This window comes from Poecilia mexicana, unplaced genomic scaffold, assembly GCF_051168715.1.
Source record: "Poecilia mexicana isolate PSO_F unplaced genomic scaffold, ASM5116871v1 scaffold_17, whole genome shotgun sequence".
In the NCBI taxonomy this organism is placed as follows: Eukaryota; Metazoa; Chordata; class Actinopteri; order Cyprinodontiformes; family Poeciliidae; genus Poecilia; species Poecilia mexicana.
Window position 1 is genome coordinate 6,341,053 of NW_028263386.1, and position 16,228 is coordinate 6,357,280.

At 36.7% G+C, this 16,228-nt stretch overlaps 1 protein-coding gene across 1 annotated transcript in view; it reads left to right on the forward strand.

The window, feature by feature from the left end:
• The window catches only part of LOC106928620 (uncharacterized), a 29,819-nt gene extending 13,804 nt beyond the window's left edge, over window positions 1–16,015 (forward strand). The window contains exons 14-44 of the mRNA XM_088014788.1: window positions 389–457; window positions 560–619; window positions 695–757; window positions 1,585–1,746; window positions 2,146–2,217; window positions 2,422–2,481; window positions 2,637–2,690; window positions 3,647–3,715; window positions 4,266–4,316; window positions 4,480–4,542; window positions 4,881–4,943; window positions 5,243–5,302; window positions 5,383–5,451; window positions 5,529–5,588; window positions 5,658–5,732; window positions 5,811–5,876; window positions 6,857–6,922; window positions 7,099–7,152; window positions 7,231–7,305; window positions 7,399–7,470; window positions 8,255–8,311; window positions 8,649–8,711; window positions 8,785–8,844; window positions 9,421–9,492; window positions 9,599–9,646; window positions 9,747–9,809; window positions 10,029–10,103; window positions 10,176–10,215; window positions 10,313–10,364; window positions 11,107–11,521; window positions 12,777–16,015. Coding sequence (XP_087870914.1) covers window positions 389–457; window positions 560–619; window positions 695–757; window positions 1,585–1,746; window positions 2,146–2,217; window positions 2,422–2,481; window positions 2,637–2,690; window positions 3,647–3,715; window positions 4,266–4,316; window positions 4,480–4,542; window positions 4,881–4,943; window positions 5,243–5,302; window positions 5,383–5,451; window positions 5,529–5,588; window positions 5,658–5,732; window positions 5,811–5,876; window positions 6,857–6,922; window positions 7,099–7,152; window positions 7,231–7,305; window positions 7,399–7,470; window positions 8,255–8,311; window positions 8,649–8,711; window positions 8,785–8,844; window positions 9,421–9,492; window positions 9,599–9,646; window positions 9,747–9,809; window positions 10,029–10,103; window positions 10,176–10,215; window positions 10,313–10,364; window positions 11,107–11,521; window positions 12,777–14,768 — 4,320 coding nt within the window. The 3' untranslated portion in view covers window positions 14,769–16,015. The remainder of the gene's footprint in view (window positions 1–388; window positions 458–559; window positions 620–694; window positions 758–1,584; window positions 1,747–2,145; window positions 2,218–2,421; window positions 2,482–2,636; window positions 2,691–3,646; window positions 3,716–4,265; window positions 4,317–4,479; window positions 4,543–4,880; window positions 4,944–5,242; window positions 5,303–5,382; window positions 5,452–5,528; window positions 5,589–5,657; window positions 5,733–5,810; window positions 5,877–6,856; window positions 6,923–7,098; window positions 7,153–7,230; window positions 7,306–7,398; window positions 7,471–8,254; window positions 8,312–8,648; window positions 8,712–8,784; window positions 8,845–9,420; window positions 9,493–9,598; window positions 9,647–9,746; window positions 9,810–10,028; window positions 10,104–10,175; window positions 10,216–10,312; window positions 10,365–11,106; window positions 11,522–12,776) is intronic.
• Window positions 16,016–16,228: the final 213 nt, after the last annotated feature.

Here is a 16,228-nt window from a genome sequence, read left to right on the forward strand (position 1 = left end):
CGGTGGTTTATCTAATGTTTTAAACATGCAGAAGGCAGCAGGGAAATGTTCAGTCCTGACAGTCTGACAGCTTTATTATCTCCTCCCTCTGAAAGAAATCTTCCACATTCCTGACACTTTTTAACGAGTTCAGAAGGTTATATAAAGTTGAGTATGATTTTATTCTGAAGACAGAAAATGTTTAGAACAATCGTGTTTAATATGTTTCAATCAGAATTTTGTCTTGTTTTATTTGCAAAAATTTGACTAATTCAACAATCAAGATATATATACATATATATTTTTATTTTTATTTATTTATTGTTTTTAGCATTTCAGCTTGTTTTACTTTGTTTGGAAAATGAAATGGTAAATCTGTTAGTTTCTTAAAAATCCTGTTTCTTTACAGGAAAAAGGTGGTTTCTTTTCTGGCATCTTAAAGAAATCGACCAAACCAGCTGATGAGACGTCCGCACAGGTAAATAAAAGTTTACCTTAGGTTTTGATTAAGCAAATAACTTATCTATTTGTGAAAAAGCTTTTAAATTATTTATCTAAGTGTGTTCCTGTGTTGCTGTAGGAGAATCTGAGTGATCACATGGATTTGTCTGCCAGCAGCGACAGTCTGTCTGACACCAAGGTGGGCAGGTTGATGTGGACAAACTGCATCAGCAGCAGGCAGAGTTAATATTATTATGCATTTACTGTGATTTAGGAAAAAGGAGGAATTTTCAGCGGGATATTCAGGAAATCACCGAAGCCAGCAGAAACAGACCAGGTAGGAATCTTATTATGTTTTAATAAATTCTAATTAATTTAATTTAATGAAGACAGATAAAAATCACCTGGAAAAAAAAAATCAAAACAGGAAACGTAAATGTTATAAAACAAGAACCAGTCCTAAAGGTTTGACTCAGTTTTATACAAAACAAATGAAAATAAAATTACAACAGTGGTTCAGACATGAGCTGCATTTGCAAAGCAGCCAAACGAAACTCATATCCTGGACTTTTTGGTGTCTAAATCACTTTATTTTATCTTTTTTTTACTTGCAGACATTTGTTTATATTGTTTTTAGATATTATTATTTTCACTTTGTTGTATTTTGTTACGCTGCTATGCTGCTGTAACAATAAATTTCCCCACTACGGGACTGATTTGTGCCTAATGTGGTACTGAATTGGACACATATTTGCTTGTTTTCAAAGCGTCTGCATTCAGAACGGTCATGTCACATTTTACTGAACTTTTACTTCGCTAATGTGAGACATACGTGTCGTAATTGTGCACCAGAAGAAGCCAAACGTGGTAAATCTGGATGTAAACGATCTCCTAAAAAAGGAGTCTATGTCAGTGAAACCTTTGAGCAACCGTCTGCTTACAAGTTTTAAAGTAAAGGAAATATTCTGTTGTTTAAATTCTTAAAACCAAACATGTAAATAAAGTCAATGCTGATCTTCTTGGTCATTTATTATAAAACCTCCTGAGCTCATGTTGCTACTGTTTTGTTTTTAAAAGTTTAGTTTTTCTCAGTGGATTTTATTGACTGATTCATCATCAACCAGCTCTGTGGTTTGTTTTTATTATTTTATTTGCTTCCTGCAGTCCGACTTGTCAAAGAGCAACGAGAATCTGTCTGAAAACAGCAACGTCAAAGTAAGAACGCTTCAGAGTTTGGATTCAACATCACCGGTGTCTGCAGGCGCTTCTCTGATTCATTTCAGAAGAGAGAATCAGACATTCAGCAAATACACATTTTTAGATTTCAACCACTTAATCATTTTTGATAAAAATTAAATAATAATTATGAATTATTTATCTGAGTATGTTCCTTGTCCGTACATATGCTACAGCAGCATATGCTTGGATAAGCAATAACCTTTTGTGGCTTTTCTGTTTTAGGTGTGTCTGTGACTCATTTGGATTAAAAAATACATAGTTTTGTTTTAATTTCATGTAATAATGTGATGTTACTGAGAAGCGGAAGTTTGGAGTTTCATTAGTTGTGAACCATAATTATCAAACCTTGACCTGTAAATTGGTGTCTAATGAATTTATGACAACCAAAAACACATTTGAGTGACATTTTCATCTTTTCCAGCCATGTCCTGTATATTGAATTACATTTAAGGTATAAAATCTGAAAAAAGTGACTTTTTTTATTAGGAGAAAGGAAATGTGTTCAGTGGGATGTTTAGACGATCTCCAAAACCATCTGAAGGGTCGCAGTTGGAGGAGGCAAGACGTTTTTGTTTTTCAGACACCAACATTTTAAAGGTTTTCAGTTCACGGCTGTTCAAATGTGTTCAAAGAGAGTCCAGAAACGTCGTTATCTACTTGCTTTAAAACTCAAGATGTTTTTGTCACAGCACATCACAGCAGCACAGGTAAACATGTTCTGGTAACTTCCTGGTTTTCTGTAACGTCTGTCCTTCGGTTCAGGGTGACGAGTCGTTACACGGCGAACTCTCTGCCAGCAGCGACAGCCTGACGGAGAACAAGGTGAGTCTTTCATGGCAGATCTGACAGATAAAACAGGATGAGTCATATGATAAACATGGGAACAGGTCTGAACCTGTGTGGGTTCCTCTGTTGACTGAAGAACATGTTTCCAGGTAACTCTGACTACAAAACACTGTTTTGTTGTTTCTCTGAAGGAGAAAAGCAGCTTTTTTGGACTTCTGAGAAAAAACCCGAAACCAGCAGGAGAGGTAACGTTCCCTGCATTATTTATCAAAAAAGAAAAAACTCCATCCACACAAAAACACGTTCTCTTCTGTTATATTTGACAGAGCTGGGCAAAGTACGCAAACATTTTACTCAAGTAAGAGTAAAGTACGACAGTAAAAATACTCCTAGAAGTACTTTTTTCTAGAACGTTACTCAAGTAAATGTAACTGAGTAAATGTAACCAGTTACTACCCAACTCTTAATATTTGTTTAATAAATTCTGATCAGCTTTATGTGACCCCAAGACTTTTTAATTACAGAAATTATTACAGAAATATCAACAAAAACAAAAATAAATGTTGGGAAAAGAAAAACTAAACAGCTGTGTTTCATAGGAACACATAGAAACAGATGTGCTGTTATGACAGCATGTCTGTGCTGTCAGGAACAGAACAGTACAACACCACTCTGTAAAATAAATTTCCAGTGAACCTCTAGACTGTATCACAGTTTTTCATTAGTAAACACACGATTATATCTCTTAAACCCTGGATTTAAAAAAATCAGTGACGCAAAAACAATTATATTGAACTGAAGAGAAGTAAAGCCACATCTGTTTGTTAGAACAACAAAAGTAATTTCTTTTATAAACCAGTTGTAATTGTTTCTGACGTTATTAACGGCTCAGCAGTTTAGAAAAAGGACTGAGTTTGAAAAAGTCACTACTGCTCTAAATATCTTGCTCCCCCTAATACTCTGCAAATATTGCAGATGTTTGTTTAAAATTATTCAACACCTAATCTATGGTAAGTGAAGAAGCTTGAGCTCCACAGTGCTACTGTTTTCTCCTAATCTCTATTTATTTAATTTAATTTAATAATTTGGTCAGCATGCTAGTCGAGAACATTTGCTCTGTTGTTTCTTCTCATTCTGATTCAGTTGATCTGGATTTTAATGCTTTGCTGGATTTTTGTTGCACTTGTCTGTTTTGTTGCAGGAGAATCTGGCAGCACACAGAGACGTTTCAGGAAGCAGCGACAGTCTGTCTGAAGCTGCCAGCAAAAAGGTCCGAATGGCTCGTCATTTAATTAAAATGTTTTAAATTCTTTGATTTTTCCAGAGAGTTAAGATTTCTCATAATCTCTTCCATACTTTTGATGCAAACCAAACGGTGTCGTAATAACAGCTGGTGAATTTACAAAAGGATGCATTCAGACTCTCTGCTCATGTTTTATACATTTGGCTGCTTGGATGAACTTTCTCTGCTTCTGATGATCATGGAGAAAATATCAGTGACAGAAGCCGAAGATCATGAGAGTTGGTTAGAAATCAAGATAAAAGAAGAAATTAGTCACAATAATTTAGCAAATATTTAGAGCTTTGTGCTACTTTCTACAGACTCTATGCTAATGATGTTTTTTTAGACTTGCACTTTGTTTTGTACTTTTGCATCAAGCCACCCTTTTTTGTTTAGGATCAAAAAGTACCGTCCAGCTTGGCAGCGTTTCTCTTCTGGACTGGGTGGGATTGGGTTTTGTTTTTGATTTTAAAAATATTTAGAGGAAAACTTATAGGGAGTTAGAAATTAAAAAGGAAGAATTTTGTATGTTTTCCAGGAAAAAGGGAAGTTGAAGAAATCCTCCGGAGACGACTCAGAGATTAGGGAGGTCAGCAGCTTCTCCTCTGTTCATCCGTTTCATTTCTGTTCTGCTGATAATGGATGGTAATGTTTCAGAATATGTTGTACCCACTGTGTTATGCTTTGTGGTCAAGGTAAAAATAATCCTGATGTCTCCATTGATTTTCAACTCATTTTATTGTTTTCCTCAGGACAAAAAGACGCAGGATGATGATCCTTCCAGCAGTGAAGGTCCAAATGAAAACCCAGTCAAGGTGAGACATTTTGGATTTGATTTGTTTTCATTTTTGGTCTTAATGTTGCACATGGAGCGATAAACTAGGTAGAATGTAGCCGCTTTATTCTGCTAAATGGGTTATTTCTCTGTTTTTTCTTAAACAGTATTCTAAATTGTTGGTGGCTTTTTTGTTGTTTGAACCGATTTTTATATAAGAATCCAGCAATGACGCTAAACGTTATAACGCCATTTCCCTTCCCAAATATTCCATCTGCCTCATCGGCATTATCCCAGTTAAACACTCAAACTCTGAATTACTGCTGAGTTATCGATGACTGATGTTGGTTTGCTGTTTTTACTAAAACTTTGTTACAGGAAAAAGGTCGAATATTTGGGGGAATTTTCAAGAAGACTCCCAAAGCCGTCCAGTCGGAGGAGGTGAGGTCCAATCCTCACCTTCAAACGTTTTTGTTTTAGTCTACTGCTGTTGAGTTTCCTTTTGACAATTTAATTCATAAATGTTTCTTGTTTTCCCTTTTTTTGTGTGTTTCTTAGTTTTTTTTTCTTCCTTGCTTGCTTTTTGGCTCAGTTTTTCTCTTTGCTTCCTTTCCTTCTTTCTTTCCGTCTTCCTTTCTTGCTTTTTCCTTCTACAGTTAATCCATCAAATCAACATTTTTCCACTCTTACTGATTCACTCAGTGGCTGTCGGTCTGAACGTCTCTGGTTTGTGTTTCCAGGATGCTGTTTCTGACTCTGATGTCTCGGACAGCACTGAGAACTTATCTTACAACAAACAGGTCAGTGAGGAAAAACCCAGAAAACACACCAAACTGTCCTCCTGGTTTATCCTCAAGCTTTTATTCTGACGTTTCATCAGGAGAAAGGTGGAGGTTTGTTCAGTGGGCTCCTCAAAAAGACGCCCAAAGGAGAAAAGACTGAGACTCCAGTAAGCAGTTGCTGTCCAGTGTTTTAGAAAGTATTATAAAAAGTATATAAAAGCTTTTAAACGACTTTCTGCTTCAGGACAGAGAGGCTCAGCGAGAGCTGACAGCCAGCTGTGAAGACCTGGCTGAGAATAACAAGGTCTGGATCTCAACACCTTCAGTTCCCTCATATCACAACATTTACTGACGTTCAGTGTCATATTTGTAGGAGAAAAACATTTTCAGCAACATGTTTAAGAAAACACCGAAGCCAGCAGCAGAGGGCGCTAAAGCACAGACGGAGGTACTGCAGCTTCCTCAGATTTGAAACAAAACTCCTGATTCTGGGTTTTTCTTCACCGTTTTCTGCTTCTGACTGCAGGACCTGGACACTGACAGACGATTATCCGCCAGCAGTGAGAACCTGACCGACCCGACCAGCCCAAAGGTTTCCATTCATTTCATGAAACCGCTCGTTTTTTAACGAGAACATGAGCTGAAACCTGCCGACAAAGAGGAGCTGAAAACGCTTCGTCATTCAAACTAAAAATGATTGCAGTTTTCTTTAAGCTTTACACGTAACATATGTTTAATACACTGCAAAAACACACAATGTTACCAACTAATTTTGGTCTAGTTTTTAGTCCAAATATTTTATTACACTTGAAATAAGACAAACTAAATTACAAGTAACATTTTAGCTAAAAATGGAGGCTTGTTTTAAGTTATCAATTCCTTAATATTGATGAAAAAGATTATTTTTCTTATAACAAGACATTTTTCACATGTTATAAGTTAATTTATCTGCCAAAGGAACTAGTTTTTTTAACAAATATATTAAGGAATTATTTACTTAAAACAAGCCTCTATTTCTTGCTGAAAAGTTACTTTTAAGTTAGTTTCTTATTTTGAAGTTTAAAAATTTAAAAATTACTTGGTAAGATTTTGTGTTTTTTGTTATTTGAGTTTTGTACATTTAGACGAGCGTTTTTCTACAATAAGTTTTATGAGATTTATGACTTAAATCTCATAATTATGACATAAATTATGAGTAGCTTTAAGCTACCTTAAATACTAAATAAATAAATGATTGTAACGTGGGTCAGACCAGCTGCTGCTAAAGTTGATTTAATATCCTGAGACAATTCAGTGTCGTATTGGTGGATTAATAAATGTGTTAATGTTGCTCTTTCACCTCCTATGAACATAAACATGAATATGGGACAAATAAATCAAATTAATTGTTTCAGCCATAGTTTAAGTTATAGCAAATAGTTGAAATTGGAGAGTAGTAGGAGAAAGTCATCAGTTTGTCCTCCAGCAGCCTGAATATGTAGCTACAGTGACCACTGATTATTGGTTAATATTCAGTCCAATTTCAGTTTTTCATCAAATTAATAGATAAAAATCCTGTTTGTGTGACTGCAGGAGAAAAAAGGAGGCCTGGCTGGAATATTCAAAAGATCTTCAAGCTTTGACAACCTGCTAGACGAGGTCAGTCCGGTTGGTTCTGCACTCCAAACGAACTCCTGAACTTCACTCCTCCTTCTTTAATCCATTTAAAACTAATCAATGTGTTTTTCCTCCAAAGTTTGAAAATCAAATAAGTTTCGCTTTGTATCCACCGCCTGTCTAACACTTCTAGATCTGGTTGTTGTTTCTATTTTTAGGACAAAAATATTTTCAGCGGCGTGTTTAAGAGAAGTGCGAAGCCGGCAGAGGAGGTAGAATAAAACCTCTGCTGAACATTTTTGTTTCTGTTTTATTCTTTATCCAGATTTTAATCTCTGTTGTGTCTTCAGGGGTCAAACGCGACGGGCGAAAACACAACGTTGTTTGACAGCACTGAAGATCTGCTGGAGGCAAACCCAACAAAAGTAAAAGAAAATTTAATCGAAATGAACATTTTGACTTAATTTAGTTTCTCATCTCAAATATTTACTTTATTTTTATGGGATTATCTGTTGCAGGAGAAAACGGGAGGACTTACAGGGTTCTTTAAAAGGTCGCCCAAACCATCTCCGCGCTCCGCTGCTACTGAGGTAATGAAACCACTTAATGCATCAAAAGTGTTTATTTTATTCCTGAAATCTAAACTGTTCATCTCTGATGTCCAACATGTTTATTTTTCTTTAAAACAGACAGAAAATGTTACTTTAAGCTCAACGGGGAAACAAATCCTGCCAATCTGAAGTCAGATTTATGTCCGGTTGATGTTTCAATAAGCTTTAGGAAGAGGCAATGATTTTCATTTTATGACAACAGTTTGTTTAGTTTTGATAAATTAATAATATTTCGATGGTTAGCATCAACTTTGGCAGGTAATAAAACTCAAAACATCCATCCACACTGCAAAAACACAAAATTCTAGTAAGTAATTTTGGTTTAGTTTCTAGAGCAAATATTTTAGTAAACTTAAAATAAGAGAAAACAAACTTACAAGTAACTTTTCAGCAAGATATAGGAGCTTGTTTTAAGTAAATGAAAAAATTTAATTTCTATTGGCAGATTATATCATTTGTAACATGGGAAAATATCTTGTTATAAGTGAAATAATCTGCCAATAGAACTAGAACTTTTTCATCAATATTAAGAAGTTATTAAGTCTAAAAAATCTCCTATATCTTGGTGAAAAGTTACTTGTAAGTTCGTTTTGTCTCATTTTGAGTTTACTAAATTATTTGCACCAGAAACTAAAGTAAAATTATTTGCTGCAATTTTGTGTTTTTTGCAGCGCAAACATCAGTTACAGTATATTATATAAAAGCTCTTTAACTGCTGAACGATGTGGAAATTGAGTGTTGAAATGATTTTTCTCTTTTCCAGGATCCGCTGACCAAGCAGCTGTCGGCCAGCTTGGACAGCCTGACTGAGGCCGGGAACGTAAGAGCAAAAACCTGAAACCTTTGATTAGAGGTTTAACAATTAACAATCCTTCTAGTCTTTTCTGCACCTGGAGTTAAACACTGTAGCATCACTAAACCGATAACATGAGCAAAACATACAGCTTTATTTTCTTAGTCTGTTCAGATCTAAAGGTCTAAATGAGTTTAAATCCAAACATTTAAACCAGAGTTCAAATATTTTGATGAAAACTGTATTTTATGTTTGTTAATTCACTCAAAATGTCCAAATATGTGGGTATAATCTCAAGGTTTTGTCCATATTGTATCATTTTGTTTGAATTGTAATTAAAATGATGAAACGTTTCTTTCTAAAGGACGACTGCGCCGCTCAACGAGAACTGTCAGGCAGTACAGATAATCTTTGTGACACCGCCAAGGTAAATCCCTCAGATTTCATGTCCTTTTTTCCCTCTTACTTTAAATGAAACCTTCATAATGTTTATGAAACAGGAGAAAAAAGCCGGGCTGTCCGGGATGTTCAGACGAACGCCTAGAAATACGGAGCAGCAGGTAAAAACAAACCGATTCTATAACAAAATGTAAATATAAATATCCTGCTTCTGCTGGTAACAAAGTAAATGTGAGGATTGAAACTAGTTCTTTAAATTAAACTATTTTAGTTTCAAATAATTAGATTCATTCCACATAGATTAATACATGGCTGTTCATGATCCGTTCTGTCTAATTATATTAATGGTAAGTTGAGTGGAAGGAAAAACTGTGGTAGGAAAAGTTGTATAAACAATGTGGCAAACAGAGATAAAAAACATTTAAGAGTTTTTTTGCATTAAAATCCTTTATTGCTCTTAGACAGTATTTTTGTTTTTTTCATTAGCTATAAACCTTAATGATCAAATTAAAATAAATTTACACCTGAAATAAATCTCTGTGCAAAATTAATCTATATAAAACATTTAGGTTTTGACTTTGATTATGTTGAAATTTGAGAATCTCCAGTTTGATTTTAATTGCAGAAAATAAAACAAAAACAAGTTCATATTGGATAAAATCATATATAAATCTAAATAAACGCAGTTTTATGTTCCAGTTGCCTGATGATGTTTTTCTTTATTTGCTGGTTTGCAGGAAGGTGAAGACGTGGCGCCACCTGCTGGACGCGGACTGAGTCGCAAGAGAACCATAAAGAAGAAACGCAGAGCAAGTTATTTTTACTTTGTCATTTATAAGTTGCAGAATAATAAACAGTGTTTGGAGTTATTTATAGTGGCGAAATGTAAAGTTTTATTTTGTTCTTGTTTGACAGGTTGTGTCTTTTCGAGTCAAGAAAACTCTTCCCAGAACGTCCGCAGAGGTATTTTCTGCTTAATGGGGGATTTACATACGAACCAGACTTAATTTGTTACTTAAAACAGGTTAATTTATTTAACATTGTTTTATTTTTAACTATTCAGAAATCCAGTGAAATACCTGTGATTGAGGAGAGCGTTGAGATGGAGGAGCTGAACACGCCACAGGTCAGGATGACTTCATTTCCATAAGTTATTTATAAATAAATTATTTATTTTCTTATCTTTATTATAATATTTACATATAACTTCAGATCCTAGGCCTTTTCTTTAAAGGATTATTAAAGCTAAAATCTTTTCCTTTTATGAGAATAAGACATATTAGTGTGTTTTTCTGACTTAAAAATCCCCAGAAAACAAAAAAAGCTTGAACTATTTGTCTATCAGGAGAGCACGGTGGTGGTGGAGCCGGTGGAGATGGCAGCTTATCCCACTGAGGAAAGCCTGACCCAGATGGAGCAGGTGGGATTAAACCCAGAGTGTTTATAACTGGCCGGATTGTCTCCAGATTAACAGAAGGATCTGTGATTTCAGGAGAACAATGAGCTGATGGAGTGGTGGAACTCAGTGAAAGGTTGATATCAAAATTTATGTTATTTAAATTTAACATAAATTTGGTTCATGTTTGTTTCTTGTTCTCTGACTGATGGATTTGTGCCGCTGGTTTCCAGGTTGGACCGAGTGGAGCGAGACCTCAAACTTCCAGGAGGAGGATGAACAAATGTAAGAACTTCAGAGGAAAAGGTTTATTTTATTGGGGATTAAATTTCTAGACTTTATTCCTTGTCCCATTTTATAAAATGTTGTATTTCTCCGTCCATTCATAATTTTAATTTACAAAAGATGTCTGAACACAGCGGAGTATTAGGGCCACAATATTAAAATTTAAAAAATTAATAAAAATACATGAATAAACTCATGATATTACAATAATAGTCACAAAATTACAGGAATAAAGTAAAACAAATGACCAAAAATAAAGACAAAATATTATGAGAATAAAGTAAAAAAAATAAAAAATAGGGGAATATAAAGTCTTAAAATTATAAGAATGGAGTAGAATAAAGGCATAATGTTATTACTACTGTCATAGTTTTATTTTGTATTAGTTCTTAGTATGGCCCAAATACTCCGTCATATCTGAAGATGCTTCAAAAACAGATTCAGTTTATTTACTGAAATCTGTAAAGTAGTTCATTCAGTCCAATTCAAAGTGAACTGAAAACATTTGGGGGTATTTTTGTTGTTGTTTTTAAAGATAAATTTAATTCTCCAGCAACAAATAACAGCCTCATAAAAATAAGATTAATATTTTTGTTAAGAAGCTAAATTAAGTCAAAATGTTCATTTTATTGGCAAAATAACAAAACAATGTGTCAAATCTGCAGTCTTTGATTATGTAGAAACTCCTTTCTTTTTCATCCTGATTCTTTTGTTTTATTTTATTTTTATTTTCTGTCTGCAGTGCGATGGAGCAGGCAGCCGATCGAGTCTACATGGCAGCCCGTGTTTTCGTTCACCTTTTCAACCAGCGGGGGGCGTCCTTGCAGCAACGCATCCTGGAGCTGCTGTCGATGGCCGACGCCGCAGACGAGTTCCACAAGAAGACGGTGACGGCCGCTGTGGGAGGGGGCGTGGCCAGCGTGGCGGGCAGCGTGGCGACCATCACCGGCCTCATCCTGGCTCCGTTCACCTTCGGGGCGTCGATCATCGTCACGGCGGTGGGGATCGGCGTGGCGACGGCCGGCAGCATCACGTCGGCGACGGCCAACATCACCGACACCGTGCACTCCAACATGGACCGCAAGAAGGTGGAGAAGATGATCCAGGGCTACCAGGAGGAGATCGAGGACATCAGGAAGTGCATGGAGTTCGTTCAGGTGAGGAAATTGTTTTAAAACAACAAAACGGAAACTATTCCCCTGAATAAGTGGTGGGAAAACTCAACTAAAAAGTCCATTAAAACTCTTAAAAGACCTCCAGAAAAACGAATAGAGACCAGTTTAAACATTCACAAGCAAATCACTCTGTACGTTCATTGAATTTCTGGACAAAAAAGCAATAAAAAGTAAACAAAATTAGAAAAAGTTTTATATTTTGGATCTTCTGGCTGAACTGGAAGTCATGACCTGAATTATGTTTTCACTTGGAAGTTAGAAACAGTCGAAGTCTCACATTAACAGCCATGTTTGGTATTTCTGTAAAATCCAACATCATTAGCTGCGTTTCTATTACAAATGTGAGCAAATCTTTGTCGATATTCTGCTAATGTTGAATAAAAACAATTTCACAAATGTGGTGTGTTGATTAAATAAGGAATTAAATTAAAAATCACATCTGAATATGATTGTTGATGTGATAAGTCATTAAAATGGCAGCGACAAACGTAAACAGTTACATAAGATTAAGTTAATAATTGATCATAAGAGGAGAGGTTAGTGTTTATTCAGCTGATGGAGCCACAAACTGTTTATACTTTGGATGAAGAAAGGGTGGTAGAAAGAGAAACTATAAATCATCGAGTTTGTTTTATGTGATTTATTGATTTATTGCTTATTGTGACAGGTGTACTTCTTCATGGTTTTCGCCAGTAGTCACATTTGGCTGTTGGTCACAAACTCGTGTGGTGTGAAAAAAGTGTTTCCATTACAGTTCTGCACAATAAATCTATTTAGATATGACTGGGAAAACAACACACCTCATCCTACACTGCAAAAACTCTTACCGATTATTTTGGTCTACTTTTTAATGCAAATAACTAACAAACAGACAAAACTAACTTACAAGTAACTCTTCAGCAAGAAACAATAATTCCTTAATATTGATGAAAATGTTCCACTGGTAGATTATTTAACTTATAACACATTTTCCCCCTGTTGTAATGAAGTAATCTGCCAGTGGAACTAATAATTTTCTCTGAATATTTAGGAATTATTGTTAAAGCAATCTTTTGTATTTTGCTGAAATACAAAATGACAAGAATACTTGGTAAGATTTTGTGTTTTTGCAGTGTAGCGCACAAACTTTTTATCAAAAAACATGAGTGTTTCCATTAAGATAATTCATTTTCATCATTTCAGTTTGCGCAGTTCCATGCAGCTGCTAATTGTCTGGTTTTGTCGCTTCCCGTTGTAGGAGGGAATGAACACCCTGGAGGAGTGGGATTTTGAGAAATACTCTGAAAGTGCCGCCAAAAAGGCTCTAAACCACAACATTAAACACGTGATGAAGGAGGGCGGCCGGGCGGGAAAAGCCCTGATGATCAACACCGATAAGCTCATCAGCACCGTTCAGGTTCTGGGCGCCGCCGGCGGCGCCGCTAAGGCCGTCCAGGCCGTCAGCGTCACCACGGGCGTCATGTCCGCCCTCTTCCTCGCCCTGGACATCTTCTTCCTCGCCAAAGACTCCCACAAACTCCACAAGGGAGCCAAAACCAAGTTCGCCGCCAAGATCCGGCAGGTGTGCAAAGACCTTCAGGAAGGCCTGCTGGAGCTGAACAAGGTGAAGACGCAGCTGCAGAAGACGATGGACGGCATCGAGGTGGAGGAGTATGAGGACATTGAGGAGGTGGAGGTGGAAGACGAGTTTGAGTCCGACCCGAAGAAACTGGCAGAGCTGGAGCAGGAGATCGACTTCATGGAGGAGAAACTGAACAAAAAAGAGAAGGAAGAAGAGGTGGAGCCAAAGAAGAGCAAAGAGACGACGGCGTTGGATATCTTTAAAATAAAGAAGGAGAAAAAGGAGGAGAAGAGCATGAAGGAAAAAGAAACAGAGGATGAGGAAGAGGAGGAGGGAGAGGAGGAGGAGCCAAAGAAGAGCAAAGAATCAATGTTGGACATTTTTAAAATAAAGAAGGAGAAAAAGGAAGAGAAGAGTGTGGAGAAAACAGGAGAAATGGAGGAGGAAAAGGGCGACGAGGAGCCAAAGAAGATCAAAGAATCGGCGTTGGGCATTTTTAAAATAAAGAAGGAGAAAAAGGAGGAGAAGAGCGTGGAGAAAACTGGAGAACTGGAAGAAAAAATGGAGGATGAGGAGCCAAAGAAGAGCAAAGAATCGGTGTTGGACATTTTTAAAATAAAGAAAAAGGAAGAGAAGAGTGTGAAGGAACATGAAGTGGAAGAAAAGGAGGAAGAGGAGGAGCCAAAGAAGAGCAAAGAATCAGTGTTGGACATTTTTAAAATAAAGAAAAAGGAAGAGAAGAGTGTGAAGGAACATGAAGTGGAAGAAAAGGAGGAAGAGGAGGAGCCAAAGAAGAGCAAAGAATCAGTGTTGGACATTTTTAAAATAAAGAAAAAGGAAGAGAAGAGTGTGAAGGAACATGAAGTGGAAGAAAAGGAGGAAGAGGAGGAGCCAAAGAAGAGCAAAGACTCGGTGTTGGACATTCTTAAAATGAAGAAAGAGAAAAAGGAAGAGAAGATCGAGAAGGAAAAAGATGTGGAGGAAAAAGACAAAGGTGAGAAAATATCTGAATCCAAATCTGAGAAGAAGAAGAAGGTAAATGAAACGAGTGTGAAAACAGAAAAAGACGTTTTAAAAGAACAATTTGAGAAGGAAAGCAAGAAAGAGAAAGAAACTGGGAACCAAACGTTGCCTGGAAAGAAACCAGAGAAAAAGCCCGAAAAGCCTAAAGAAGAACCGAATAAAACCCCAGAAATCAAAACGAAGCCTGAAAATCAGCAGAAAGAAACAACGATCCATCATGCAGGGGAGGAGAAACCCCAGAGGAGAACTGAGACATCGAGGAGACACAGCAGCCGAGGCGAGAAAGACGGAGAAAAACACGAGACACGAGAAAGGAGGGAGGAGAGAGGAAGTCACCACAGAGACAGAGAGAGCTGGAGGAGGAGAGGAGAGGAGGAGACCGGAAGAAAAGACTCGCATCGAAGCCACAGAGACGAAGAGTCTCTGAGGGAGAGGAAGATGAGCCACCATGTTAGGGAGAACGAAGAGCGGAGCAGCAGAGTGGAGAGCGCCCGGAGGCGCTTCGAGAGAGCTGCTGGAGACCAGCAGCAAGAGGAGGAGGAGAGGAGGCAGAGGAGGAGAGGAAGTGACAGGGAGCATGAACACAGCCGGAAAGGATCGAGGTCCAAATACGACGCCATGAGGCACGACGGCCTGAACATCTAAACCAGAGTTTAGAAGAAAAGATCACACTAAGCCAAACTAACACGGCTCAATCACAGAAAAGAGGGAAAACAGGATGACCTGCAGATAATCTGCAGGTCTAAGATGGAGAGAAGCTTCTGCAGATGTTCCTGGTCCAACATGGAGAACCTTCAGGTTCCCCATCAAACAAAAACTGACATTAAAGCTGCAGCGTGTAACTTTTATCTAAAAATAAAAAAAAGTTTGTTAAAACTGTCACCATGTCCTAGTAGGATGAGATGGATGATCTGTGAAAAGATTGACAACCTCCACCTCTTCCCTGAACTTCTACTGCTGTCTTAAGAAATGCACAAAAAACACCAATCAGAGCCAGGAGGCGGGTCTTAGCGCTGTCAATCAATCTTGTCAACGTATTAAATGTGCAAACGGTGGAGAAATAACTCACCGTTACAGAAAAACCATTTATCTGCCATCGTTGGTGGCTATGCTAACTACAGGGCGTACACAAGCCTGATTGACAGCGCTAAGACCCGCCTCTTGGCTCTATTTGGTTGTTTAAGAAGGCAGAGGAAATTGATGTTTTTTCAGATTATCCGTTTAATTTTTTACTGTCTCGACATGGTGACAGTTTCAACAAATATAATAAATATTTTTTATAAGAGTTACGTACTGCAGCTTTAAGGGCAGTGTTGTTGTTTTGACTGACTTAAACATTATGTATCCACTCTGACAGAGAAAAGGCTACAAAATAATGGAAAAATGTAGAAATACTGACGATTTTTAATGCTTTCTTTAAATTTTAAAAATTAGTTTTTGTTAGTAAAATCATTTTTTAGAATAATTCATAATATAACAACGGTTTAATTTCAGTTTTAAGAAATGGCACCAGTGAGGTTACATTATGAATCTTCTTCAGAGAGAAATAAAACCAGAAGCATTTCTAATAACTCCTATCAGGTCATTGTAGGTTTTTTTACAATAACAAAGTTGTGATCTGACACAACTATGTTTGTTCAGTTTTTAACTTTTTTCCACTTTTCTCTGAAAATATTGTTTTCAAAACCTTTTAATGTTTGAGTAGGAAACATGGAGTCTGTTACTGTTTGATATCGTTGCTGCTTTTGGGGTAAAACTGCAAATATTTAAGTGCTTATTTGTAAACAAAATGCTGCTTATAGTTTCATCTACTAGGTTTTTTTTAATATATATTATTTTCACTGTCAGCTGTTTTATATTCGTTTGCTATAAAAACTGACCTGGAGTTTCAACAGGTTGAAATTTGTGACTGTTACAAACTTTCTTCCACTCAGCGCACTTGAACCAGACATTGCTTTTTCATTTCAAATGGGATTTCTGCTTTTTTAAAATGTTTTATTCTATGGTTTTATGTACGTATATATTTATATATATTTGGGTTTTCTATGATGCTGGTTACTTACTGAAAAAATAAAACATAAAAAAAAATTAAGAGGGTTTTTTTT